Genomic DNA, 27365 nt, shown 5'->3' with positions numbered 1-27365 from the left:
CAATTTAACAATTGAACATCAAAACTGTATTGTACGGCGTAGCGCCAACAAAAGGCACGCCTTCACTAAAAAATTATTGGATCGTTCAACAAAAACAAAGTACTCGGACATCCCTAGACCCCTTCGCTCGCTTCTAGGCGGATGGCGGTTCAAGTCGGGAGTGTTTTTTGTAAACTTTAGATGTCGTTGACTATTTAAAGTTAGGTAGTCCGCGTTAGGTAGTCGTGGCGTTCCCTTGCAGCGTTCCTTTTCCCGGTGGAAGTGGCGCGTTCTCCGCGAGCAAGTGACATATTTCGGGGCAAAGCGGCCACCGCTTTCGGCCGGTGCACACGTTTCGTTAGCTTCACTATTTTAAAAACTCTATCTACTTGCCGGTATCCGGGAAGGGACGACCGCCGGCACCGCGCACCGTGCCGCTCATTGCCGATGCAGTCGACCTGCGTACGCGTCGCTACGTTAGCCGCTTGACGTGCGTTCGCGCCCGTTCCCATGCACCTTTCATTGTTGATATGTTGTTATGTTATTTTTAAATGTGCGTAAACTGCGTCAGCCAATGAACTCGTTGTAAACAAATAAAGTGCCTTATTTTGATGATGTTTGTTACGAAGAAGAGGTGATATTTGTTGGTGCTGTTAAGTTTCTTCACACACGATGAGCGGGAGGGAAGGCGGAAATGCAGTTCCGTCTTCGAGTGAGTATCGATATTTTTTTGTTATCTAATGAGTATCACTCCTAGTGTAGTATTTGTATTTTGGTGTAGTTGTTGTTTTATGGTTTCCGTTAGGTGCGTTATAAATCTATCTTCACACGTGGGTAAGGAAGGGTGCGCCTGGTGCGCGCGCGCATACGCAATCAACTTACGTCAAAAGCTGTTGTATGCATCGGGACTTGACGTGGGCCTTATCGGGCGGATGCGCGCCGTGCCCCCCGAGACACTCAAAGGCGTTTGTTTATATCATCATTGAAATTATTCAAATTGAGGTTAATAGAGTCTCGAACTGTAGATGTCGCACATATGCGCACCATGTTTACTTCCACGCTGATTAACAAAATGATATACATAATTATAACAGTAACCTCGTAGTTCCAGCATTGATGAAATAATAACGTCATGTTGTTTGCGCAATAGCATATACACAACTATCTATCTAATGAGTTTCTAGTAATGAATAAGAAAACAAATGAAACTGAAGAGGGCAAGTTATTTTTGAAAGCGTTGATAAATAATGAGCATGTAAGAATGCAGTATAGCAGCATTTCCTCAGCTCTACGCACGAAGCAGTGTTTACGATACCATACGATACTCCGTTTTGGGAGCCCGAGTGCATGCCGCTGGTATGCATCGGTCGTGTTTCCCACATTCATTTCTGGACTGTGACTTTAAAAGTGTAAGGCGCTTTTTACAATGGTCGGGGTAATTTTTTCTATCTGTGTGGGTAAGAGCCGACTGCATTTTCGGAGGACCTTAATCTCTCCCCACTACACGGCGTGTTTTTGTCGCCGACATGCCACGGAAATAGTGACGGACTCATGTCGATATTTTTACATGGGAATGAAAATAAAAGCAGGAACTAGTCACGTCCTACTCCTAACGAGGGGGCAACTATTTGTGATGCAGAAACGGTGTTGTTTACATTTCTTCGATAGTTTTCTTTTGTTTTGTTTGGACGGAGAAAGTATTGGAATGCTCTATGAGAGCTATTAGAAGTACCAATTAAGTATAATAACATTTTATCGCTAATACATAGTTATTTAGCTGCGTTCTGTTCCTATTGAAATTGTAGCTACTCACACCGTTATGATGAAAATCTAAATTAGATACATAATTAATTTTTATTCTTTCTTTCATGGTTTTAAAGGCGTTTGTATAAGCATGAGATGTTTTTTTAAATCCCTCTGAAATTAGTTGAATCCTATTCAAATTAAATATGTTTTTAAAATTCAACAATAAAAAATAAAATAGATAAGGAAATACATAAACACAAACTATATAAATTAAATAAACTGAAAAAAATATGCTTTTTAAGTAAAACAAAAAACATTAACTGACATACATTTTCTTGTAAATATTTAGAGTTATCGTTTTAAAGTCAACCTAGCCATGTCGAATTAAAAAAAAAATCGATTGAAGTTCAGTTACGTCCCTACCAAGGGTCCGAGTTCGTAACCAGTCAATTAAATACGAATAGTGGTATTTGTTGCTGTCTCTTTCGCTCCCGCCCAAGAACCCGCGGCAGGCGCCACTTGACGGTGATTCACGTTTGAATTCCATGCCTACGATTGATAACAACCCCGTGTTCCCATCTCTTCGCGAGCGCTCGCGACTTACAAACACCAAAATAGGTAGGACTACCAAACCCTTACCGAATACTAGTAATCGATACATAGATTAATACTGGTTCACCAGAGTCGAACGGTCGGTAAGCGATTGTAACGCAGGGCCAGCAAAAAGTAGTGAATGGCAGGACGTTTTAGGTCATTTACTTGCAGCCCATGTGCCAGATTCATGGACATGTGTTTTGTTTACTAAAATATTAACCGTTTATCGACCACTTAGTGCACACGTGCTCGTGCGTATATTCATATTGGAAATTCTTTGAAAACGCGCGCACCCGTTTGACTATTAAGTGTTAATATCTGGGAGGCCGCTATGCTCGGAAACCATATAAACACTTTAAAATGCCCGTTCTCCGAGAAATAAGATCTTCTTCGAGCCACTTTCGGCCCCAAAACAATCATGACAAGTTTTTTAGAAACCGTTAAAGTCGTTGTCGTTTCCGAGTTTCAGAAATATAGATATTAATATTATTTATGTCATTTCTTAATTATATATTTGTGTTTTCAAAAATTGCTCAATCATTACATATAAAAGACTTTTTCCCGCGCCTTCGCTTGCGTACTAAAAGTATAATCTTATTCAAACGTTGAACTTTGGACCCCCATTTTAGGATGTGAATTTTGAAAAATCCTTTCTTAGTGCTCCTCTACACCTTATAAGGAACCTAAGTGACAAATTTAGAATCTTTAGGACCAGCGGTTTCAACTGTTCGTTGATATGTCAGTCAGTCAGTCAGTTTCTTCTTTTATACATATATTATATTTAGATAAAGAACCGAAAAGGAAACCGGGTTTTGGGAGAAACCAAGTTGGATAGAGTTCCTTGTACAATATTTCTATAAAACTTCCCGATAGGTCGCAATCAACTCTTTCTCATGGGCGTAACAAGAACCTTCTTAATTATTATTTAACTGTCGTAGAGACAATTTTAGTGATTACGATTTTGTCACATGTCATTCAATCAACAGCGGGGCATATAATTAATGATATTTATATTTTAATAGTCTGCCGCAGATGTTTTGGTGTGAACTTGGCTTAAGGTTAAGTTTGTGTAGAAAAAGATCTATTTAATATAAATCATTTTTAAATAAAACACCGGTCTGTATGTATACAAAAAAGTGTGACTCTTGAACAATATCATAAAGACTAAACAGATGGTTGTCTATTGTTTGCCCGACAGTCATTTAACATAATATTCATATGCCCGAATCTAACTTGCCTGAATTTCATTTGCCAGAATGATTTGTTTATCATAAACATTGTATGACATACTGGTTGTTTATCCGAACATTACCTTCCATAATCATACAATGCCATACTATTTGTTAGCCATATTATTAAGTGCAATAATATGGTTTAATATAATATCCAAACGCCATAAGCAATTATTGCCATATTAATTGTTGCCCATATTATTACCTAACCTACTTTTTGAGAGCAGTTTCATTTTCCAGGGGGTCACAGCTCTAACCTAACCTAACCTACTTTTCAAGCTGTTACCTTTTCCAGGGGGTCACAGTTCTAACCTAACCTAACCTACTTTCTGATAGCAGTTTCATTTTCCAGGGGGTCGCAGTTCTAACCTAACCTAACCTACTTTCTGATAGCATTTTCATTTTCCAGGGGGTCACAGTTCTAAATTAACCTAACCTACTTTTCAAGCAGTTTCATTTTCCAGGGGGTCGCAGTTCTAACCTAACCTAACCTACTTTCTGATAGCATTTTCATTTTCCAGCGGGTCACAGTTCTAACCTAACCTAACCTACTTTTCAAGCAGTTTCATTTTCCAGGGGGTCACAGTTCTAACCTAACCTAACCTACTTTCTGATAGCAGTTTTATTTTTTAGGGGGTCACAGTTCTAACCTAACCTAACCTACTTTCTGATAGCAGTTTCATTCTCTAGTAATTCTAGTAGTGTCGCCTCTGTGACAATTACGCATTTCGATGATTCTGCCAAATCACATTATGGAAATGGATTTTTCTGGTCGCTAATTTGTATGACAAATGATGGTATGGAATGTGGTAATTACTGATTTCAATGATTCTGACAAATGACATTATGGAAACTGACTTTATGGGAAACAAAGTTTCTGGCACTTGATTAATATAGTAAACAATGATTATGGCATAAGATGTTATGAAAAACAATATTATGATTGTTGAATAGGGTAGCAAATAAAATTATGGCAAATGAAATTCTGGCAAATGGGGGTATCCCCCACGTGTTTCCGAGCTAGTGAGGGGAAAATATCTTTGTCGCTCAGATTCTGTCGAAATTTTTAGTTGCTTTCATGTGTTCAAAAATGTGTTCGTAGTTGATCTTTTGGCAACCTTTTTGTAAAATGATAATGAACTATCAGTTATTTCTTATAACATCTAAATTATACTAAACCTAAACTAATTTATTTATATACGTAACTTACGTAGCGTACTACTAAATTTACGTAAGAGGGTAGAAATTACTTGTAGACGATCATATTCAGGGTGTTTTGGGTTTCATATCGAAAATGGTATCAGGTGACAAAAATAGTAGAGTAGGAATTTAATAATTCGGCAGATGTTATAAGGTTCAGTCCGTTTCATAAATATCTGTACATTTTTTCACCTTATTGCAACGAGTTAATATGAAGAAATTTACACATAAGTATTTACGAACTCGACTGTACAGCGGGGCCATTCTCGACTGGGGGCAAATGTAACTGGTCAATTTTTTCCATGTTTTGCAATGTTTACATTATTAAATAGAGTGTCCACGGGTTATATATGGTGGGCGTGTTCAGTGGACACATGTAGAACTCATCATAGTGGAATAATGGAAAAAATGGATCAGTTACAATTGCCCCCCAGTCGAGATGTGCCCCGCTGTACCTTTCTAATAATATTAATGCATAACATTCATTCAAAAAGGTAATGAAGAAAATTTAAAAATCAGTAACTATAAACGGGCTAGTTCCTTTTCCCGTAAGAACCAGAAAAGAGGGGGATCTTGTATACTCGTTAAGCATGATATAAACTATAAACCTTTACAGATTTGTGCTGAACTTAGTATTCCAACAGTTTTTGAATGTAGTGGAATTGAAATTCTTGATCATAAACTTATAATTATAAACATTTATCGTGTTCCTAAACACAGTAATAAACAACAGTTCCTGCTTCAACTAGAGGCACTTTTGCATCACTTTGGGCTGAAGAAATCAAGATATAAAGTTGTATTATGTGGAGACTGGAACTATAATATTCTAAAAAAAGATAACAGTACATCTGAGCTTATAAAACTGCTCAAAAATCATAACTATGAACTGCACATTAACGGTCCGACACGAGGTGAATCATGTCTCGATCAAATAGCGAGTAATATAAAGAAAATAACTTCAGAAATCCTTCCACTCGCACTTTCAGACCACGAAACGGCACAACTCGTCACGTTTCCTGTAAAAACGGTACTTAAGACCATACCATACTACATAAAAAAGAGAGACTACAGTAAAGAAAATTTGTTTAAATTCCAAAATTGCTTAGCTGCATTGTCTTTCTCTGATGTACTCAGTGCAGAAGAAACTAACGTAGCGTTTAATGAATTTCACGAAATACTGTGCTTATTTAATGAATTATGCTTCCCGTATGTTCGTATAAAAGTCAATAAATCTCTCAACAACAACAAATGGCTAACAAAGGGATTACGACGAGCATGTATTCATAAAAGAACATTATATTTAAAGTATAAACAAGACATGACAAACAAGTCTATGAATAAACACAATTATACTAGATATACGAAACTTTTGAGGAAATGTATATATAAAGCAAAACAACTACATAATACGAGAACTATCACACAGGCCAAAAATAAATCCAGAGCCACTTGGCAAATTATTAACGGCCCAACTCTCATACAACCTAACACCATATCTAGTATTACTAATGTTCGAGGAACTTATTCTGATCCCACCACTATAGCAGAACTTTTTAATGATTTTTTCTTAAACATAGCCAATCAAATTAATGATAACGAAGTAGACAAATATTCATCAGTACCATTTAATTCAAAAACAATTTTTCTTAACCCGTGTGATGAAACAGAAATTTTCAAAATTATTTTGTCTTTAAACAACAGTCTTGCAGTGGGCTCCGATGGTCTAAGTACCAAAGTCATAAAGCTCTGCGCAAAATATATCAGTAAACCTTTAGCACATATAATAAATCTATCCTTTAACCAAGGCATTTTCCCTCAGAATCTCAAGTTATCAATAGTTAAACCGATATATAAAAAAGAGGACAAAAGCCAGATGAATAATTATCGGCCCATCACTTTAACGCCAATTATCTCTAAAGTTATAGAGAAAGCCATGCATAGTCGCTTATCGTCTTTCCTAAACTGCATTTTAAACAAAAATCAATATGGCTTCCGGAAGGGCAGCTCAACAACACTAGCCTGTTTTAATCTCATAAAACTTGTGACAGATTCAATAAACGACAAAATACCAGTAGCAGCTACTTTCCTGGACTTGAGCAAGGCTTTCGATTTTGTTCACCATTCGATCCTTTTAAATAAAATAGAAAAATATGGTGTTAGAGGGAATGCCCACAGATGGATTGAAAGCTACCTTACAGATCGCAAGCAATGTACAGAAATACAGACTATTGAAAATGGAGAACTTATAACTAAGAGATCACATTATAGTCCCAACATATGCGGTGTGCCACAGGGGAGTATTTTAGGGCCCCTTTTCTTTATTCTTTATATAAATGACATGCCACTACATATTAATCAAAATTGCATCATGTTTGCCGATGATACGACTCTAATAATTAAATCAGATGACAGCAATAATTTTAACAATGACATTAATAAAACTCTGGCAGACATCATTGACTGGCTACACATGAATAAATTAAGAATAAATATAAACAAGACTAATTTCATGCAATTTAGGACATACAAAAATACTGACATTAATCTTAATATAAATTACAAGAGTTACCAATTAGAAGAAGTAGAAACAACAAAATTTCTTGGAATAATTATTGACAAATTTTGTAGCTGGAAAGACCATATTGCATCTTTGTGTGAAAGGCTAGAGAAGTTTGTTTTTGCATTAAGGAAATTAAGCAGAACCTCATCTAGAGACTTAGCATTAACTGCTTATCACGGGCACGTGTCATCTTTACTTAGCTACGGCTTGATTATTTGGGGCAATTCCGTAGATGTGAATGATGCATTTTTACTACAAAAAAAATGTGTACGAGCCGTTTGTAACACTCACTACTTAGAGCCATGTAAACCTTTATTTAAAGAAATAAAAGTATTGCCACTTCCATGCTTGTACATCAAACAGATGTGTATGTTTGTAAGAGAACATCCTGAATTTTTTGAAAAGCAAAGTACATTCTATCCTAGATCTACCAGAAATAAAGATAAACTATTCCTACCGTATTCTAGAGTAAAGCTTCACAAAAATAACTCGTTCTGTATGGCAATTCAAATTTATAACCAGCTGCCTAAATCGATCTTAGAATGTCCTACAGATCGCTTTAAGAAATCACTTACGGAATGGCTACTAGACAAATGTTTTTACTCGGTAAAAGAATATTTAAGTTACCAAGATCTCAATTTAATGTAAATCCTGAAATTAAGTAATTTATCTATGCCTATATTTGACATCTTAGCTGTGTAATTTATAAAATGTAATAAATTGACTCAATCCTTGTGTTTATTTGTAATGAATTATTGTGTAGCAAATTATATTGACATTATATTGTACATACTTGTAAATAATTGTTAAATATTGCATGCCTTGCTTGGTAGAACATAAGAACTGCTATTCAATGTTATCATCTTATGTAATCTCACTATGTTCTTGCAATAAACTATTGACTTTGACATTGACTTTGACTTAAAGACACTTTGACCGTTGCACCTTGCGCTATGATGCATACCTAACTATAGGTACTATAGGTAGATTTATTTAAGCAAGAAATACGTAACGTAACGTCAAAAATACATTTAAACTCGGAGTGAACGTAAAGATCGAGCCCTTTTCCCACGAATTTTATATGCCTCATAAAATTCGACATACTTCTGTTATTGGAGATAACCTGAGATGTTTATAACGCTGTGTTTTTGGCACTCGAGTTTGACAGTATGCTAATCGGTATGGCAACAATTAAATTACGCTGCGCTTCAGTCCAAGAGTCCAGAATTTGGGGAAATTTCAATGCATTAAATACAAAATTACATTATCGCCCAAGTGCGAAAAGTAGTACTTTACTAGCCCAAGTCGGAACTTTGAAGGACCACGTGTACTGTATGACGTTGTACCATTCACGTGCGAATAGGTACTTCAAAACTCGTGCCGTGTTTCCACACGTGAAGAATTTCCTCTTTTCGCACTTATGTCGTGAAATACTAATATAGCATTTTCTCATTTTTATTTTAGGTACTAGATTGTAAAGTCAATAGTTACCTTATCTGATTTCGTGGCATCTCTAATGATAAAATCTGTTGAATATTTATTTGTAAGAAAATAATCCATTTTTACAAAGAGAATCGAGTATTATAGAAACTGTCAAAGTAAAATGTGTAATCACAGTGCATAGACTGCCATCTCACGACACAAGCTTAAAACTTTTGAACCTCAGTTATGACAGTTTGGCCCATATTCTTAGCTTGATATGTCTTAAAATGTCAAATATTAATATTAGCGCCATCTAGCTGAGCGTTCCCCAAGGGTGTATCGTCATCACGGTCAACGTACCTTTTTGTGTATGGTTTTGAGGTACGTTTTTTCTTAGGCTAAAGCCTAAGATTTAAATCTGTCTATACGGAGTTACATATATGTCTTTGATTTTTAACATAAAATCGGCTATTAAAATTTTAACACTCTTTTGATGACAAGCATTTTCGTGACTCATATTATTTAAAATTCAGGTTCAAAGTTCATAATCGTTAAGTCACCTATATTTTTTTACTGGTCACAATAAATTCGTCATAACATTGTAATTCTGTGAACACGTGACTAAGCCTTTCCTCCTGTAAGAGCTGTGACGATGACGGAAGACGGAAATAGGTAAATTCCTTTTTTGTTTCTAATCAGACTAAAAACTACGAAACATATAAATAACCTCGTGATAAAGGGCCTGGCCGGACTGCCATGGTAAAATCGCCCCTGGCTAAATATGAAATATTGATATGCAGGATTATTCGTATTATTACTACATGTACTACTACTGAATATTATGCCTCAAACTATTTCCGTTTATGAAAAAAATTAAAAAAAAGAAATTTTGTTTTTTATTTTTTTCTTTAAAACCGCGTATCCGATTAACTTGTTCTTTGGATATTTTATAGATATATTAGGGATACATCAATTTAAAAAAAACCGGCCAAGTGCGAGTCGGACTCGCCCACCGAGGGTTCCGTACAAACTTTCTTTCAAACTACCTAGTAAAAATAATCTCATATTTTCATATAACTCTAATGACTTGACTAGAAGACAAAAGTATAGGCACTAATGAGTATTATAGTGTATAGCGCCATCTCCCGGTCAATTTGCTAACTAATTTGCGCGACCTGGTTTTTCAGGGATAATTCTTTATAATGATAACCGATTTAAACAGTTTTTACTTTATTGGACAGAAGATGGTTTACGGAACATCTCGTATTAATTTTAAGTGCGATATACATCCGCAAGGGTGGGTAAATTGAAAGTAAAAATCTGAAAAGTTTTTTGTGAATTAAAAAAAAAGTATTCAAAATACAAACACGATTATATTTTTCCTGTAATATATAGCATAAAACCAATGTGTACTAAAATTTTCATAATTTTTCGTTGGTAAACTTCGGAGAAAAGGGGGGGAACGGTATTTTTTTTTACATTTTCCTTCAAAATTCTTTTTTTTTCCACAACAAAAAAATTATAAAAAATAGTTTATTTACGTTCAATTTGAGCTCTTTCCAACGATACCCCACTTGACCTAGTAACTTGAAATTTACAGTTTGCCCCCTTTCATTTTGGCCATTTTCTACAATTAAAATTAATATATTTAAAAAAATTATACTTTCTATTTGTAGAGGTTTACAATGTTCACAACTATTCCAGATAGCATTAGTAGTTCTCGAGATATTTAGGAATGTGACAGACGGACAGACAGACGGACAGAGTCGCACCATAAGGGTTCCTGTTGTACCTTTTTTGGTACGGAACCCTAAAAAACAATTTCCTGACTTGTTGTTAAGTACATTTTTTTAAATTTATGTTTTAAATTTTTTTTTACCACATACGAGTTAGCGACACCTACTATATTTTCATATAATATAATCGCGATTTTATACTCTATTACATATATTTTTATCAAAAATATTAGTTTGGATCAACAATGTCAAAATAAGTTATTTATATATTATTACCCTTTAGTACTTAGTACGTTGCTCCTGGAAAGAGATGTATGAAAATTTTGGCATAATTAATGGAAGATTTTTTTAAATTGGGATATGTACATTATAGGCCGAAGTTATTTTTCATCAAGCCTCCCCACCCCTCCCCCCTCTGCGTCACCCATCTACCCCCCTTAAAGAGCCGAAAATGCGATTTTTCTCGATTTCTGACAAAACCGATTAAGATACAGAAAAAGCGTGTAGGAACAAAGTAATCCTTAATAAATTTACTACAAATCTCTCATAAACACTTTAGTGATAGCACTTATAGTTTTCGCGCAATCCGTCACGAAAGTTGCTCCTTTCTTCAATTTTCTTTAATGAATGAAAAGTTTTCTCCTTAAATGCTTACGAAATCATCGGTTTGATAGTACTAAAATATTATAAACTCAAGAATTAATTTCAAGGGAAAAAATCACTACCATGGGCGGGACTTGAACTCACGGCCTCTAGATTGATAGATATGATAGATAAATAACGCTAGGGGTACCATTGATTCATATAGTAGAAAGCTGAAAGATTCGCTAACTAGAGATGAGCTTTTGGTGGCTCAGTTGGTAGAGCCCTCGAGTTTCTATCCAGAAGCCGTGAGTTCAAGTCCCATCCATGGTAGTGATTTATCCCCTTAATTTAAAATTAGTCATGAGTTTACAATATTTTAGTCGTATCAAACAAATTTCGACGATTTCGTAAGCATTTTGGGAGAACACTTTAATATTCTTTAAAGAAAATTGCAGCAAGGACCAACTTTCGTGGCGGATCACGCGAAAACTATAAGAGCTAGCACTAAAGTGTTAATGAGAAATTTGTAGTAAATTTATTAAGAATTATTTCGTTGCTACACGTTTTTTCTGTATCTTCAACGGTTTTGTCAATAATTTAGAAAAACCGCATTTTGGGCTCTTTAAGGGAGGGTAAAAGGGTGACGCAGAGGGGGGAGGGGTAGGGAGGGTTGATGAAAAATAACTTCGGCCTATAATGTACATATCCCAATTAAAAAAAATCTTCCATTAATTATGCCAAAATTTTCATACATCACTTTCCAGGAGCAACGTACTAAGTACTAAAGGGTAATAATACATAAATAACTTATTTTGACATTGTTGATCCAAACTAATATTTTTGATAAAAATATATGTAATAGAGTATAAAATCGCGATTATTATATGAAAATATAGTAGGTGTCGCTAACTCGTATGTGGTAAAAAAAAATTATTTAAAACATAAATTAAAAAAAAAATGTGCTTAACAAAAAGTCAGGAAGTTAATTTTTTTAATTGATGTATCTCTAATATATCTATAAAATATCCAAAGAACAAGTCAATCGGATACGCGGTTTTAAAGAAAAAAATAAAAAACAAAATTTCTTTTTTTTTAATTTTTTTCATAAACGGAAATAGTTTGAGGCATAATATTCAGTAGTAGTACATGTAGTAATAATACGAATAATCCTGCATATCAATATTTCATATTTAGCCAGGGGCGATTTTACCATGGCAGTCCGGCCAGGCCCTTTGTTAAAATTTCCGATGCGGTCATCTTATTTATGCTGAAATTCTTCTACTACTTCTACATGACGTTGGTTTTTTAAATGCTAAACCGTTGTTAGAAACAAATAGAGAGTGATTGCTAAAGTAGCCAAATATATGTACTATAGATGGATGTATGTCTAGGTAGATTCCTAAAGTTTTTTCTTCGATTTTTAGATCGCCTAATATTTTTTGGCATAATGATCATTTGGCCTAATTTAAATGTCCTAATATTGTTTCGCCTAACGCCGTTAAAACCCACTTTTTTAGAAGCGATTCGGATTTGTGTGTGGTCACGGTTCTAACCTAACCTAAACCTACCTTTCTAACAGCGAATCGGTTCTGGGTAATGTCATTTTTGGGGCAAAATTTAAATTATGCCAAATGATCGTTAGGCCAAAAGACCGTTAGGCATTTCATAATTCGGCCAAATGAGTTAGGCCAAGTGATTTTCGAACAAACATCATTAGGAATGTAGAGGTAGTCCCACTATAGATGCATCAGTTTTAATGCCTTCCTCGTCATGCTTTCATTTGTATTACGTACGTACACGTACGTAATTCACCAAATCTAAAAATTTAATCTATCATATTATATGACCATTTTATATTCTTAGCATGATTGTAGGACAGGATATGGTTTATATTATCGTACCAACTTGTTTCGTTTTGTAGGAGAGCTTGCCAATAATCATAAGATATGAATATATAACTTAGATTTTTTAAAGATATTAATAGTGTCCGTTTTATAACGCGTTCGTTTCATTGCGTATTTTTGTAGGCCTAGCACATGATGGCCGCGAGAGTATGTCGCTGCGAGATAAATCACAAGTCTTCTTCTAACTGTATTAATGACATAAGGACGCGTAATCTCGCGGCGACTTACTCTCGAGGCAATCATGGGCTAACCGTGCTACACTCTTAGAGTTAGTAAACTATAAAAAAAATAAAAAATATTATAGGACATTTTTACACAGATTGACTGAGGCCCACGGTAAGCTCAAGAAGGCTTGTGTTGTGGGTACTCAGACAACGATATATATAATATAGAAATACTTATATACGTAGAAAACATCCATGACTCAGGAACAAATATCTGTGCTCATCACACAAATAAATGCCCTTACCGGGATTCGAACCCGGGACCGCGGCGTAGCAGGCAGGGTCACTACCGACTGCGCCAGACCGGTCGTCAAACTATGTTTCAACCGCAACAATTATAGCATGCACAGAAGATGCACACAACGTAGGTACGCGTTGTATGCATTAGGCATGCAGTTCCAATCTATAATTATTTGGTATGCGGTAGGAATGTACATTCTACGAGTATCTCGTTGATCACACATTTGCCTCGAGAGAGCATGAAAGGGAAACAAGTGAACATGATTTAAAAATTATTTACTTATCTAGTCATACAAACATACTTAGGACAATGACTTACTATATATTCCTAAAGCCTCCGCCACACGTTTTCGTATAGCGTTTTGATAGCGTAGCGTTAGCGGCACGGAATGCGCTCGCGTATGATATCGTTCGAGTAATGTTTTAAAAACTCACGGTAACAACACTTTACGAGGCGCTGTAAATTACAACATATGTATTTATTTACCTTTCTCCGTGCCATTTTCAATTTTCTTTTACGCCTTTAGATTGTTCAAGCAAAGCTTTTATTAAAGTGCAATGTGTTTGTGTAGGAAGTATTTTATTTATCTTTACTTGTACTAAAGCAATATGATTTCAAAGAAATAAAACTTAAAGCATGGGGTTCCCTATCCCTCCATTTCTAAAATTACACAGAATTAACTCCTCTTTCTAAAAATAGTGCCTGTAAAGGTGAACAGATATACGACGGAGGTAAAACTTAGAACTCGAATTTGTAATGCAATATGAATGAAAGAATTTAGTGTGAAGTTGATAATTGTTATTTCAATCAAACTAAAAAACCGGCCAAGAGCGTGTCGGGCCACGCTCAGTGTAGGGTTCCGTAGTTTTCCGTATTTTTCTCAAAAACTACTAAACCTATCAAGTTCAAAACAATTTTCCTAGAAAGTATTTATAAAGTTCTACTTTTGTGATTTTTTTCATATGTTTTAAACATATGGTTCAAAAGTTAGAGGGGGGGGACGCACTGTTTTTTCCTTTAGGAGCGATTATTTCCGAAAATATTAATATGATCAAAAAACGATCTTAGTAAACCCTTATTCATTTTCAAATACCTATCCAACAATATATCACACGTTGGGGTTGGAATGAAAAAAAATATGAGCCCCGACTTTACATGTAGGGGGGGTACCATAATAAAACATTTTTTTCCTTTTTTTATTTTTGCACTTTGTTGGCGTGATTGATATATATATTGGTACCAAATTTCAGCTTTCTAGTGCTAACGGTTACTGAGATTATCCGCGGACGGACGGACGGACGGACGGACGGACAGACAGACATGGCGAAACTATAAGGGTTCCTAGTTGACTACGGAACCCTAAAAAAAACAGAAAACACATTAAGAGGGAATAAGAATGTGTTTTGGCTGAAGAAATTTAGATATCTTTTAATTAAATACCATATACTATTTTGGAGGTACTCCACACATTTTATAATAGGTAATAACAAAAATATATTAGTTTGAATGAATTGAATGAAATGAATGAATCTTTGTTATAAGTATGATATGTAACTAGTGAAGTAAAATAAACCACAGTTAAAACTTGAAGTTACATTGATACGTCTGTGTGTACTGTGTAGCCGTTAAAAGGAATGCAATCAGATGTTACATATGCATTAAAAACATTTGGTTGCATTGAAATTCCTGAGTGTATGTTGACTTGGTGTGGAAAGAGCGCCGCCGCACTGCCGGCGATAAGCTACGCAATGAAATGCAGCGATAATTTGGAATTTATCGTTGTAAAGTTGTCAGATATTTTTAAGCTTTAAGATGTGTCAAAGTAGAACTATGAATGGTGAAATACTTAATTCTTACCAGGTATCTTTTGCATCTGTTTGCATTCATACAAAACATCTCTGCATTGAGAAATAATAAAAATAATTACAATGATTTTAGTATAGTTGGGCTATTTTTTTCAAAGTTGTCCACCCCACTTTTTTTGGATTTGGAATTTTTATGTGACACCACATAAAAATTAAAAAAATTCAGAATCGCGAGCTCTTTCAATCTTAATAGGAGAAAAAAAGTGTCCCAAGGTTTTTTCCCATTCCGTTACCATTGTTTAATACATTTTGTATGGCGGTAACGGAATGTAAGGTTTGAAAAATGTATGGAAATCTTGGGAAATCAGGATCGAAAGAGCTTGTGATTCTGAGTATGAACAACGTAAAAAATACCCATGTTACAAAAAAAGGGGTAGGCAACTTTGAAAAAAATGGCCCAGTTGTATAATTATAATTTTTGCGAAATGTTTACCGATTTGAATCCACTATTAGAACAGCATCCAAGGCAAAAATGATGTTACCTATGCTTTTCAATAAATACAGCTTTATGTTGAACAGGTGAATTTGTTCATATGAATAAGTTACTTGCAAACCTGATCAAGATTTTTTTTATTCAGATGCTTGTTGACTGAGTATCTCATAATAGTTCTCTATTTAATTTTGTATTGTATACATTATGCGGGCGGCGCGCACTATTATCATACGGCAAAATAAATTAAACCCACTTTGATATGATTAATAGTACTTCGCGGTAGCTTATTTATGTAGGCAGCGTAAATCATGTAATAACTGTGCTAAAACACCATGGGAATCGTATGGTGTGTCAGAATCATGTGCACTCAATAAAAGTAAAGTACTTAATGCGTATGATGATTTACATGATTTAGACACACCATACGATTCCCATGATGTTTTGTCGAGAAAAGAAACAGAAATGTGAAAATTATAATACGGTACAACCTTCTCTATAGATAAGAGGCCGATACGAACGAACACATTTTAGATTTTTGTTCTGGTTTTGTTGACAAATTACTCGAACAACATCTACTTACACCAAGTACCAAACAATTTAACTCAGATAACAGGAAAAATATTCATGGGTATAAATTAGAACTACTACTGCTTATTGTACTGTTTGATGACTTAATTAATATAATAGCCATCAGTGCCGCCCTTTGTTACTGGAAATGAGACAAGCTCATATGTCTCAATAATCAAATAATTAAAATGTTCTCCCCTTTAAATTCTCGTGAGCTCTGTTAACTGCTAAAAACAAAAAAAAACGAATTTAGCTGTAATTTTGACATCAGATTATGTACATGTAGATTAGGATTAGTTACTTACAAATATTACACACTGGTGTAACTTGGGCCATTTTTTCAAAGTTGTCCACCCCACTTTTTTGTAACATGGGTATTTTTTACGCGATACATACTCAGAATCGCGAAGTCTTTCGATCCTGATATTTAGGAGAAAAAAAATGTCCCAAGATTTCCATACATTATTCAAACCTTCCATTCCGTTACCGCCATACAAAATGTATGAAAAAATGGTAACGGAATGGCAAAAACCTTGGGACACTTTTTCTCCTATTAGGATTGAAAGACCTCGCGATTCTGAGTGGAAACCACATAAAAATTTCCATATCCAAAAAAAGTGGATGGACTTTAAAAAAAATGGCCTCCTTATAAGCAGGCCAAAACAATTAAGAATTAACGTGTCAAATTTCATAATAAAAGTACAGTTTTTTTTATACAAAAAGTCTAGTCTCCTAAGTAGTCAATATTTAAGTGCCTTTCACTTTTATTGATATAATATTACTTAGAACCAAATTTTCAGCATAACTGAGAGGTAAAACACGGATTTCAGTTCCCGAGTAAAATCAGTAATATAACATTATTCTTTAATAGTACGAGTAATTTGAGCTTTATCCACGCCGCAACCATATACCTTCCTACATACAATTGGATTGGCGTCGGGTGACTATGAGGTTAATCCAAAACATCGCCATTTTAAGTTTTTCATCTAGTAAGGTGCATTAGGGTAATTCCGAATGACAGAAACGTTTGGGTAATTTCGAAAGGGGACTCTTGATGTGATGGAAATAATGGTGATTTTTATGCGACTTTCGGAATTACCATAATGCACCTTACAGTGTTTTTGAAGCAGGTTTTGGGAACGTTTTAAAGTACCTATTATACATTTTAGGCATTTTTTGTGGGTCCATTTACAAGGAACATCTTAGAAAATGTACTTTTAGTGGGTATTTCACGATTTCTCTTACTTAAGCCAGAAATTTCGTTGGCTTTATTCTAGAACTTAAAATCATGTACGCCGTACCAGCCTACTGAAATGTTTGTTTAACAAGTTAATTTAAATACCCACAGTTCTATGTAGGTGGCACGAAAATCATTAATTACATTCCTTTTACCCGGCTGGTTGTAAAAGCACATCTTACTGACCTTTGTAACGCGTTTCAGAGAAGCGGCGTATCGATGGGCTTGGAATCCGCCCAAACATGAAATGCATCTGTTTACGTCGGTACTGTACCTTACATACCAGAGTTACTTACGTGCGCTATTTAGGTGATTTCTCTTACCGGAAGGAAGGGACTATTAGAATAAAGAGTACCTAACGAAATCAATGAATATCGCTAAATTTATTAGGGATATGTATTGCTAAAGAGTTAATTGGAAATGCATCAATGGAGTAGGAAATACATCAATGCAGTAGGAAATTGTATTTGAATTTGAATGCATCTGATCAAGATCAAAATTTCGAGTACTTTATGAAGGGGCCTTGTTACTTAATCAAAATGTATTTAAATCGCTCAAAAGTATGGTATCTGTTAGCCTTACGTGACTACAAAGACGTGTACGACGCGGCAAGGCAACGCTGAGATCAGAACCAAAATGATGTAAGTACATAAAAACCCCATGCGTGGATATTGCGTTTATGGTTCGAGCAGCAAGCGAGCGGGACGGGTGCGGGGGGCCACGAATGCCTGCTAGGTGCAGTGTTACGGCAATGAATGAAGAGGTACCAGAAACGCAACCTAAATACCAGGCATTCCTCGAGTCCCCGGCGTCGCCACGTGTGCTGCGCTGTTCTACGCCCGAAATAATATGCTTACCTTACATACCGTCACTTGAAAATGTGTAACGAATTAGCAAAGCTACCGATAAACTTTCGTCTATATCAGACGGAGCCCACACGCACTTCAAATAGTATATGTATTAGATATTAAATGCGTAGGTATTGTTTAAGACATTGGTATTACTAATTCGGGTAGCGCTTACTAATGTTTTTATAGGTACGTTACTTATTTATTTCCGAATACTTCGCTCTTAGTCACATCTTTTTCGATAATGCGGAAGTTGCGTAAACCCTGATTAGTCATGTTCACGATTATTAATTGAATAGAAGCGCCCACCTACTTGTAAACATATTAACAATGTCATGTGAACTATCCGTCTCATAAAGTCTTCGAGTTCAATAACTATACAAACATGTAATATTCTTTATTTCGGTTCCCACGTTATTTTTTGTATAGCCCGATAAAGGGAATCGTATACCCTTTCTTAGTCCGGTAAACAACCGCCAGCCCTTATTTATTGCTAATAGATTTCCGAACGATGTAGTTGTCCCGGTATGCATTTATAAAGAGGGCGCATCCACTTACCTTTTACAACTTTACCGAATTAGAATTTCGAATTGAATTGGTCTCGCCTAATGTTGCGCTTTTGTGCCAGCTTTCATTAACATGGTACAGTGTGATATATGTATGATAACAGAAATTTTGTTATTCAAACGTAACTTAATATAATGCAATTATTTTTTGAGGATCTAGGTACCTATCAATAGTACCTAAAATCGTATCGCCTTGTATCTACAAGCTAATAATAATATGCTTAGTTTGTTAGGTTGATCTGTGTATAATTTATGTTCCTGAATAATTATTTATTTTACTATTTATTCATTCTAGGTGTCGGCAGCACAGCGGTCGCGGGGGCGGCGCCGGCGGGGGTGACGGGGGTGACGCGGCACGGCCGCTGCAAGTGGTTCAACGTGGCTAAGGGCTGGGGGTTCATCACGCCTGATGACGGTGGCCAGGATGTGTTTGTGCACCAGGTAGTTACTTTATTTATTTATGTCTTTCCCATCACCGATATCGATGGGTATCTCGGTTTTTGGGAGGTGTGTGCGGAGCCGAAGCCAACATGTCCTTTAGACACTTTAATGGAATAAATATGAGGGGACACCGAGCGTTTGGGGACTCGGGGGTGGTTCAACGTGGCTAAGGGCTGGGAGTTTATCAGTTCATCACACCTGATGTCGGTAGCCAGGATGTGTTTGTGCACCAGGTGATTACTTTATTCGGTATTCCGGTTTTTGGGAGGTGTGTGCGGAGCCAAAGCCATTTAGACACTTTAATGGAATGTAAGATGTAAGTACGTATTCTGCGCAAACGTACAAACTTATCATGTTATTTCAGTCACTCTCAGTACAAGAAGTTATTTTAATATCGTCTGAACTAGCATGACACATTCGAGCGTTTCTGAGGGAATACGATGAAAAATTATTACTTATGTACACATCCGTAGGTATACTTATACGAGTATGCTTAAATGTTTAATTGTATGGATATATATATTCAGGCATGCTCTGTAAATTTACCTACGTATGTCAACTCTAAATAACTTTAGAATACAAATTGGATTACGAACTCAAAAGCTCAAATTCATGCGCCTACTGTTATAAAACTTCAACACCATGAACTCCAGAATAGTAAAAATAAATCCATTCACAAATAGTGCGTATCTAGGTTGACGGTTGACCTGATAGTGCGCTTGTTTGTTTGTTCGCCTTATCAAGGCCGGATGTTTTTTTTTCTATTACATTTACGCTACCATGTACTTCGGAACGGTAAATTTTATGTATGAGTTTATACGCGGGTATTGGGGGGCGATAACGTTGATTTTTCTCATAAATGATAACTAGCTGAACTGGGCACGCAATGTGATCGAAATATTTATTAAGTTAAACTAGGTCCTATGACGAATAGTAGGATGAATAAACTGAATCACGAGTGTACGTTTCATTCGAAAACAACGTAGGTTTACGGTTAAGTAAGCGCAGTTTTGTAATGTTATTTATTTTATTAATTACAGTAACATAGTTTATAATTACTAAATCTTTAACACAGTTTACATATACAAAAGCAATTATACACATTAAACAGACTTAATATCTAAAATTTCCCTTATAAACTAAACTATCAAATAAAATCTCCCAAATCCGATCCCTGCGGAAGAGTGCCCATAATGCTGGCCACATTTCCCCGCTGGATGGCAATGCCAATCTTCTGCCCCAGGAATGAACCAGCCCTAGGATTCCTGGTGGTGTCAATGGTTTCAGTTAGCTTGATATTGAAATTGCCCCCATTTTTTTTGCTGGACTATTTGGAGGTGTCAATGGTTATTGCAAAACTGCATCTAGTTTTACTGCAGGCAAATAGTACAGCAAAAAAAAATGGATGCAATTTCAATATCAAGCTAACTGCCGTTATTCCTTGATTTCAGAGCGTCATCCAGATGCCAGGGTTCCGGTCGCTAGGCGACGAGGAAGCCGTAGAGTTCGAGTGTAAGGAGTCCGACAAGGGCCTTGAGGCCACGCGGGTCTCCGGGCCCTCGGCCGTGGACTGCCAGGGCTCGCATCGCAGGCCGCTCTCCAAGAAACGGTTCAGAAAAATACGGTAATCTTAATTACTATGCTGAGCAGCTAAAATACTTGTACTTGCTTAAGAATCCCTAACAAGTTTAGTTAGTTTTAGTTTAGTTTATGTATAAAAGTATGTATTTATCTATTTAAGTATGTATATCGTCGCTTAGCACCCATATCGCAAGCTTTGCTTAGTTTGGGGCTAAGTTGATCTGTGTAAGGTGTCACCAATATTTATTTATTTATATTATTTATTTATCTAAATTAATAAATTCGAGGAAATTTAGTCAATACTTAAGTTATTCGCGCGGGCGAGACACACAGTTAAAGTATTTCCAATACTTTTGTTTCAGCATGTTTGCACTGACTTTCTCAATTACGATACTGTTAATAAATATTTTAGCTACGGCTGCAGGTTTCCACGCCTGTTCAGAATTCTGATTTAAGCGTTGTTCCTTTATTAGCGCCAATTAACTAATATCCATAATTTAGTTAAATTACACACGTGTTAGTATCGTGACATAAGTATATTGAGGAATAAGGGCCATATCGCTACAGTCAAGGTCGATAATGTGGGTCGAATAGGAGCCCTATTGTGCAATCCGTTAGTTTTTATTACTCCATTTTACAATTTTAATATCGATTGTGTTACGTTGTCACATGCCCTGATTTTCATCACATTTGCGGATAGTATGATCATATTCCTTGCGTTGGCTCGGCTTTAAGCTATGGCTAATAAGAGACCCGGGTAAGATGAAATAAAATGAATGCCAGTTTATTAGTTTTTGCAAGGCACATACCCCTTGGGGTTACAGCTATTCCTATTATTTTTATCATCATCATATAACAGCAGTTCTCGAAAAGTTTGTACAAAAATTAAGGAGAAAGTTAAATTTGTTTTTATTGTTCCTATTTTGTTACCAAGATTTTTTTGATGAATTGAGATTTTAGTAAGTTTTATTTCGTCATTAAGGTTCTCTAGTATGTATATTTTCTTAATTATAACAATTATCCTGTATATATCTTACGAAAGTCGATATTACTAAATGTTGGTAACAAAATAGGATCAATTAAAATTTGCTGACGTGGCTATGTACAAAGTTGACGGGAATTGCTGATAAGCCGTTTGTTGCTCACTGTTGAGCATAAGCCACTTTTTTATCCTTATCAACTATTTCACAACACAAGAACTAGGAAGCGCTGATTTTTCCGTTTAAAACATAATATGTGTTGGTCTTCCAGTTGCTACAATTGCGGAGAGTTCGCCAACCATATAGCCGCCAAGTGCAACATCGACCCGCAACCAAAGAGGTGTCACAACTGCAAGAGCGAAGACCATCTCATTGCTGATTGTCCTACAAAGGTATATATTTTTTTTGTATGAATAGCTAGACGTTTGACCACGATCACACCCGATGGTAAGTGATGATGCGGTCTATGCGGTTTATTGCGGTGATTTATTTTCACTTTAGATTTTTGTCTAGCAAGTTAAAGTTGTACAAATTATTATTAAATATTTAAAGTTAAATTTGTTTTGTCTTTTTTAAGTGAGGTCTGCGTCGTAGGTTTTTCAAAATTTTTAATTTTGCTTTTTATTTCAAACTTCTTAAAGAGTGTAGATAATATACCTATGTATACATATTTTATTTTAGTCTGCGATAAGCTTTCCATTATTAGATACTTAATAAATAACATATCAAAAAATGGTGTTTCGAATTTAAGGTCAGTGCGGGCAAGACCGGCATAGTTTATTTGAAATAAAGTTTAAGTGGATAAAACTCTATAATTAATGTAGTCTGGCGTAATGCGCATGGTCCTATGGGATAGCAAATATTATATTTTACAAAGCTTTTATAATATTTTTGCGAAATATGGTCATTTTAATTGATAAAAATCACATTTTTTAAGGCTCGGCGGATTGACCGTCCCCCCGCGGTGAGTACGGGAAGACCGTCTAGTGCTTGTTGTCCCGTAATTTCATATGAGACTAGGTTCCAAAACCATGATCATTGTTATTTTACGTAATAACAGGGCAGAATGTGCTAGATAATTAATAAAATAACGTTGAAATTTTAAACATATAAGCATTTTTCCATTTATAAGGCAAGACCGGCATATGTCCCGTAGATGGGGTTCATATTCATAACCTTTTCTTTTCAGGTCCAATTTAGTCACGATATTACAGGTTCATATAAATCCAACTACTTATTTGTTTTTGAAACTTGGTTATTAAGTAAAGGTAATAGGATATTAGGTACGTGAAATAGTTTGGTAACATTTCTTAGCAATGTCCCAGACATTATGAAATATGTTTTCAGGGGTGCTGATTTCAAAGACCAATTTGGAATTTGATATTACTGACTGTCACATTGACTTAAAAGTTTTCATGGGTGTCATCAAACAGTTTTTTGGCTGTAATGGTTATTGGAATCAGCACCCCCGAGAACCTGTTTGACCACACCCATGACCACTTTTGTGTCAAAGTGACAGTCAGAAATGTCAGATTCCAAAGTGGTGTTTAAATTTTAAATTAGCACCCCCGAAAACATATTTGATGACACCCATGACGACTTTTGTGTCAAAGTGACAGTCAGCTATGTCAATTAACGGTCAGGTAGGCGTAAAATAGTCGGTCAAAACCGTCTTTAAGGGTACCCATACGGTCCCTGTTGGGTAATGCTGATAATAAAAATAATGACCAACTTGAAACCCTACTCTCTTTTAGAATATTTGTCGCCGCATTTTGCACAATCTACATAACAAAAAAAATAAAAAAAGGGTAGAACTTATGATAATTCTACCAACTTAAATTTGATGATGAATAATGCAGTGTAGGCTTTCTTCTGTTTATCTCTTATCATTCTTCACAACCATGTCACATATATTTTATTTTTACTTAATACTTTCGAATGATTTTAGTAACACCATACGAATCATTACCAAAACTGTATTTCGAAGTTAAAATCAAAAACGGTACAACTACCATAAGCCAAAAACGTACTTATATATTGATATCGTTTACACTCGACTTATTTCCAATAAAGCCTAAAAAAGGTTGGCAACTCCTTGTTTATCATATGCCGGTCTTGCCTTTCTCTTTTATGTCGGACTTTCTGAGTAGGCACAATTTCTAAGTGACATACTTCAGAACGTAAAACTAGAAATGGAGCGCGTTTTGAGTAAATTAGTCAGAAAGAACGGTTATTAAATGACTACGTTACATATACAATATACAAATATTCCGACTGCTTCTATTTCATTTTAATTTTTTGCGGAACCATGTTGAACTCGATGTTCGAGTTCGAAACACAAATCTAGATTATTGTGAACTAGTGTTCGTCCTAGGGATATGTATTGAAGACCAATGGCTTGAGGATGAAAAACTGGTATACCTTCGGAAGTGTGAGAGGCGTAGATATATAAACACAAAAGTTATAGTCAATAGACGGTCTTTCCGGGTAGACGGTCTTCACCACACTGACCTTAACTCGAGAAGAGTACATTACAATCCGTCTTCCATAAATACCTATGTATACCTTACTGTTCAGAAAAAAACATGGGACTCTAATATGTATTATTATTGCTAGTTTTTGGTACACTTTGGGAACGAAATAAAGCTTTGAAACAATTTTGGGGTCAATATGTCAACCTTAATTTCCTCACCAATATCTTCCCTAGTTCCCGCAAATTGCTTACTAGTAATACATATATCGCATTTTTTTAAATAAATTAATTAAAAAAAAAAACATTATAATCAAAGGTGTGGCCGGTGGCATTAAAACCTTTGCATCATTCGATTTACTTAAATTGCACATATTTTCCATATTTATAAGAAATATTGCAATAGAGAAGTAATAATGCACTGGTATCACTACAGGCCCCGTAGCCGAATGGCATTTCTCCGACGCCAAACGAAAGCGATACGCCGCTGGCTCTGTCGCGCCAATACGCAAGCGCGATAGAGATAGATATCTACTAGCGCTTCGTTTCGTGAGCGTTTCGTGAGCGATTGTGCCATTCGGCTAGCCACCCTGGAATTCACCTGATCCGAGCGACCAAGTTGCGGGCTGCTAAAGATTATTTTGCGCTAACATTCTAAATGGAAGATTTTTATGGCATTATTTTAAACTGACTTCAAATAAGATAGATATAATCAATTTGGTCAGTTTTTTATATTATGTACATAGGCACTTAGGTATACGACGTCAGAACTTAACGTTTAAAAATATAATTCCTTATATATCTTTTTCTTGCAGGTTGAAAAGAAGAGTGATCAGCAAACGAAGAGTTCTGGCAGTTCCCAAGACAGCCAAGAAGGAAGCCCGTAGCAACCATGATGGATATCCTAGATCAGGCATTCTAGCGGCATTGGTTCTTTAATTTTACAAACATAGGACACAAGCAAAGAATGCAAAATGATACGTAAAAACAAATCACTATTTACTTAAATTAACACGTAACTATCTACCTCAGATACATCTTAGTAACACAAGATACACAGAAAGTACAAAGCAAGACTGATAAGTACAAAATATATCATTAAACTTATTTAATTTTGTTATTACAATATTAAGTTTAACTTTAGTGCGCTATAAGATACCTGATTTGTTGCTAATTTAGTTGTAACATACTCAATAGCTGATGATTTTAAAAACTTTTCGAGTTTTTTGACCTTCCAAATTTTTCTTTCAGTGCATACATAACAATTGTCGCTACCTTTTTTTTATTACAAAAAAATACATCTAAAACATAATGGAGCTAAAATGTGCAAGGAATATAGCCGACGGCATAATTATGATTGTAGGTATCTTCGATGTCAAAACATTTTGAAAGTGACATATCCTAATTTTACCTAAGTAATAAAAAATACACTCTTAAATAGTACATTACATCAGAGGCCGGGAAAATGAGGATTTCCGGCCAAGTGGGTATATACGGCCGAGCGAGCGAGGCCGGATAGAGATACGAGGCCGGGAATCCGTTTTCACGCCGAGGCATGTATAGTGCTTTTCTCAAACATACAATGAAATAAAAAAAAATGCTCTAAAGGACAATATTTTATAAAAAAAGTTACTTTGCAGGCCTAGGCCTGAAAAATAATATGAAATCCCTTTACAGTCCTCTCGAGTTGTTGCGCCCAAAAAGCGATACTTCCCAGCCCATTTTAAGGAACGTAAAGACAATATTTCATTGAGAAAATTAAATTTCTTGATCGGATTCAATAAAACGAAAAAAAAAATGCAGCGCACAAACTATGTCGAATCTGGTAAACAGTTAATATTTTATTTACCTACATCGAATTTCATTACTATCACTTGCTTCAAAGCCTTCTTTATACTAAAAAGCTATAAATACATAACGTAAGTACAAAATATGTGTTCGAGTGTCAATATTATAATTTTCCTATATTGTATTTACCCAAAGTTAAGTGTGTGTTTAAATCATTTTATTATCAATATTATTAATTTTATTTCTAAATTCTATTAGTGACAAACTTTACGTAATATTAGTAGGTATATAGTATACAGTAGCTTTTATTAGACCAAATAAGAAATCTAATGCTTTCATTTTATTAAGAACCAATTGATAATTTGTGACGTTTTTAAGTAAGAGGATGCCACATTGTTGCTTCCCATAAGGATGCTCGTATCTTTACAGAGTAGCCCAAAAATTTCACTGTAGGTATGTAATTAAAATTTGAAACCATATAGACTTAAGCTTTTTTTTAAATGTAGAAAATATTATCTTTTTACTTATTTTGAAATGGAGACAAGTTCAGCCGAAATATCCACGGCAGATGCAAAATATCTGTACTAATTACTATGATTCAATTTCGTCATAATACTATTTATTTGAACGTATTTCTGGGCCACCATGTAAAAAATGTACCTACTTGATAGATCTTCCTTGCTTTAGTGCCAATGTAGTATTTTTTTATTGAAAACGGCACACATACACGGTGTTACATGAGGAAACCGAAAGATTTTAACTATGTCATACGATGTCTAGCAAATTTCGTAAAAAAAATTTTTTTTATGTAATTTATGTTTTATTTTTTTGGATGTATTTTCATATAATAAAAAATAAATGTTATTCGTAAAACTAGCACTTAAAATAAAAAAATTACAATAAAAAAAAATACTTTTTAGCAACGTGTCACTAGTTACTTTTTGATATCTATCAACGAGGATAGTTAGATTGTGTCCGATAACATCAAAACAGCGTTTTATTCTGATAAATAATAAGTAACTGTTTTTTTTTCTAAATGCTTATAACTCTGAAAGTAGGCGAAATCCAGACAAGTTTATATGACATTTGACTCTTCTAATATGATGAGGAATACGCTTTTAAAATTATTCGGTTTCCTCATTTTACACCGTGTATTCTGCCACTGC

The 27365-nt window shown here is 35.3% G+C and overlaps 1 protein-coding gene across 1 annotated transcript; it reads left to right on the top strand.

Annotated features, from left to right (window-relative positions):
• LOC125226060 (protein lin-28 homolog) lies at positions 1-25898 on the top strand. The gene is made up of 5 exons (XM_048129895.1): positions 1-691; positions 19235-19380; positions 20832-21004; positions 22213-22333; positions 25227-25898. The coding sequence occupies exons 1-5, from the start codon at positions 652-654 to the stop codon at positions 25296-25298; spliced, it is 552 nt and encodes a 183-aa protein (XP_047985852.1). The 5' UTR covers positions 1-651; the 3' UTR covers positions 25299-25898.
• The last annotated feature ends 1467 nt before the right edge of the window (positions 25899-27365 follow it).

The sequence above is a fragment of the Leguminivora glycinivorella genome, chromosome 5, assembly GCF_023078275.1.
Source record: "Leguminivora glycinivorella isolate SPB_JAAS2020 chromosome 5, LegGlyc_1.1, whole genome shotgun sequence".
NCBI classification, from domain to species: Eukaryota; Metazoa; Arthropoda; class Insecta; order Lepidoptera; family Tortricidae; genus Leguminivora; species Leguminivora glycinivorella.
This window is presented reverse-complemented; position numbering and strand designations above follow the sequence as displayed.

Coding starts and splice junctions, on each gene's coding strand:
- LOC125226060 (XM_048129895.1), top strand. CDS start 652: ATGAGCGGGAGGGAAGGCGGAAATGCAGTTCCGTCTTCGA. Junction 692..19,234: donor AAATGCAGTTCCGTCTTCGA/GTGAGTATCGAT, acceptor TATTCATTCTAG/GTGTCGGCAGCACAGCGGTC. Junction 19,381..20,831: donor AGGATGTGTTTGTGCACCAG/GTAGTTACTTTA, acceptor CCTTGATTTCAG/AGCGTCATCCAGATGCCAGG.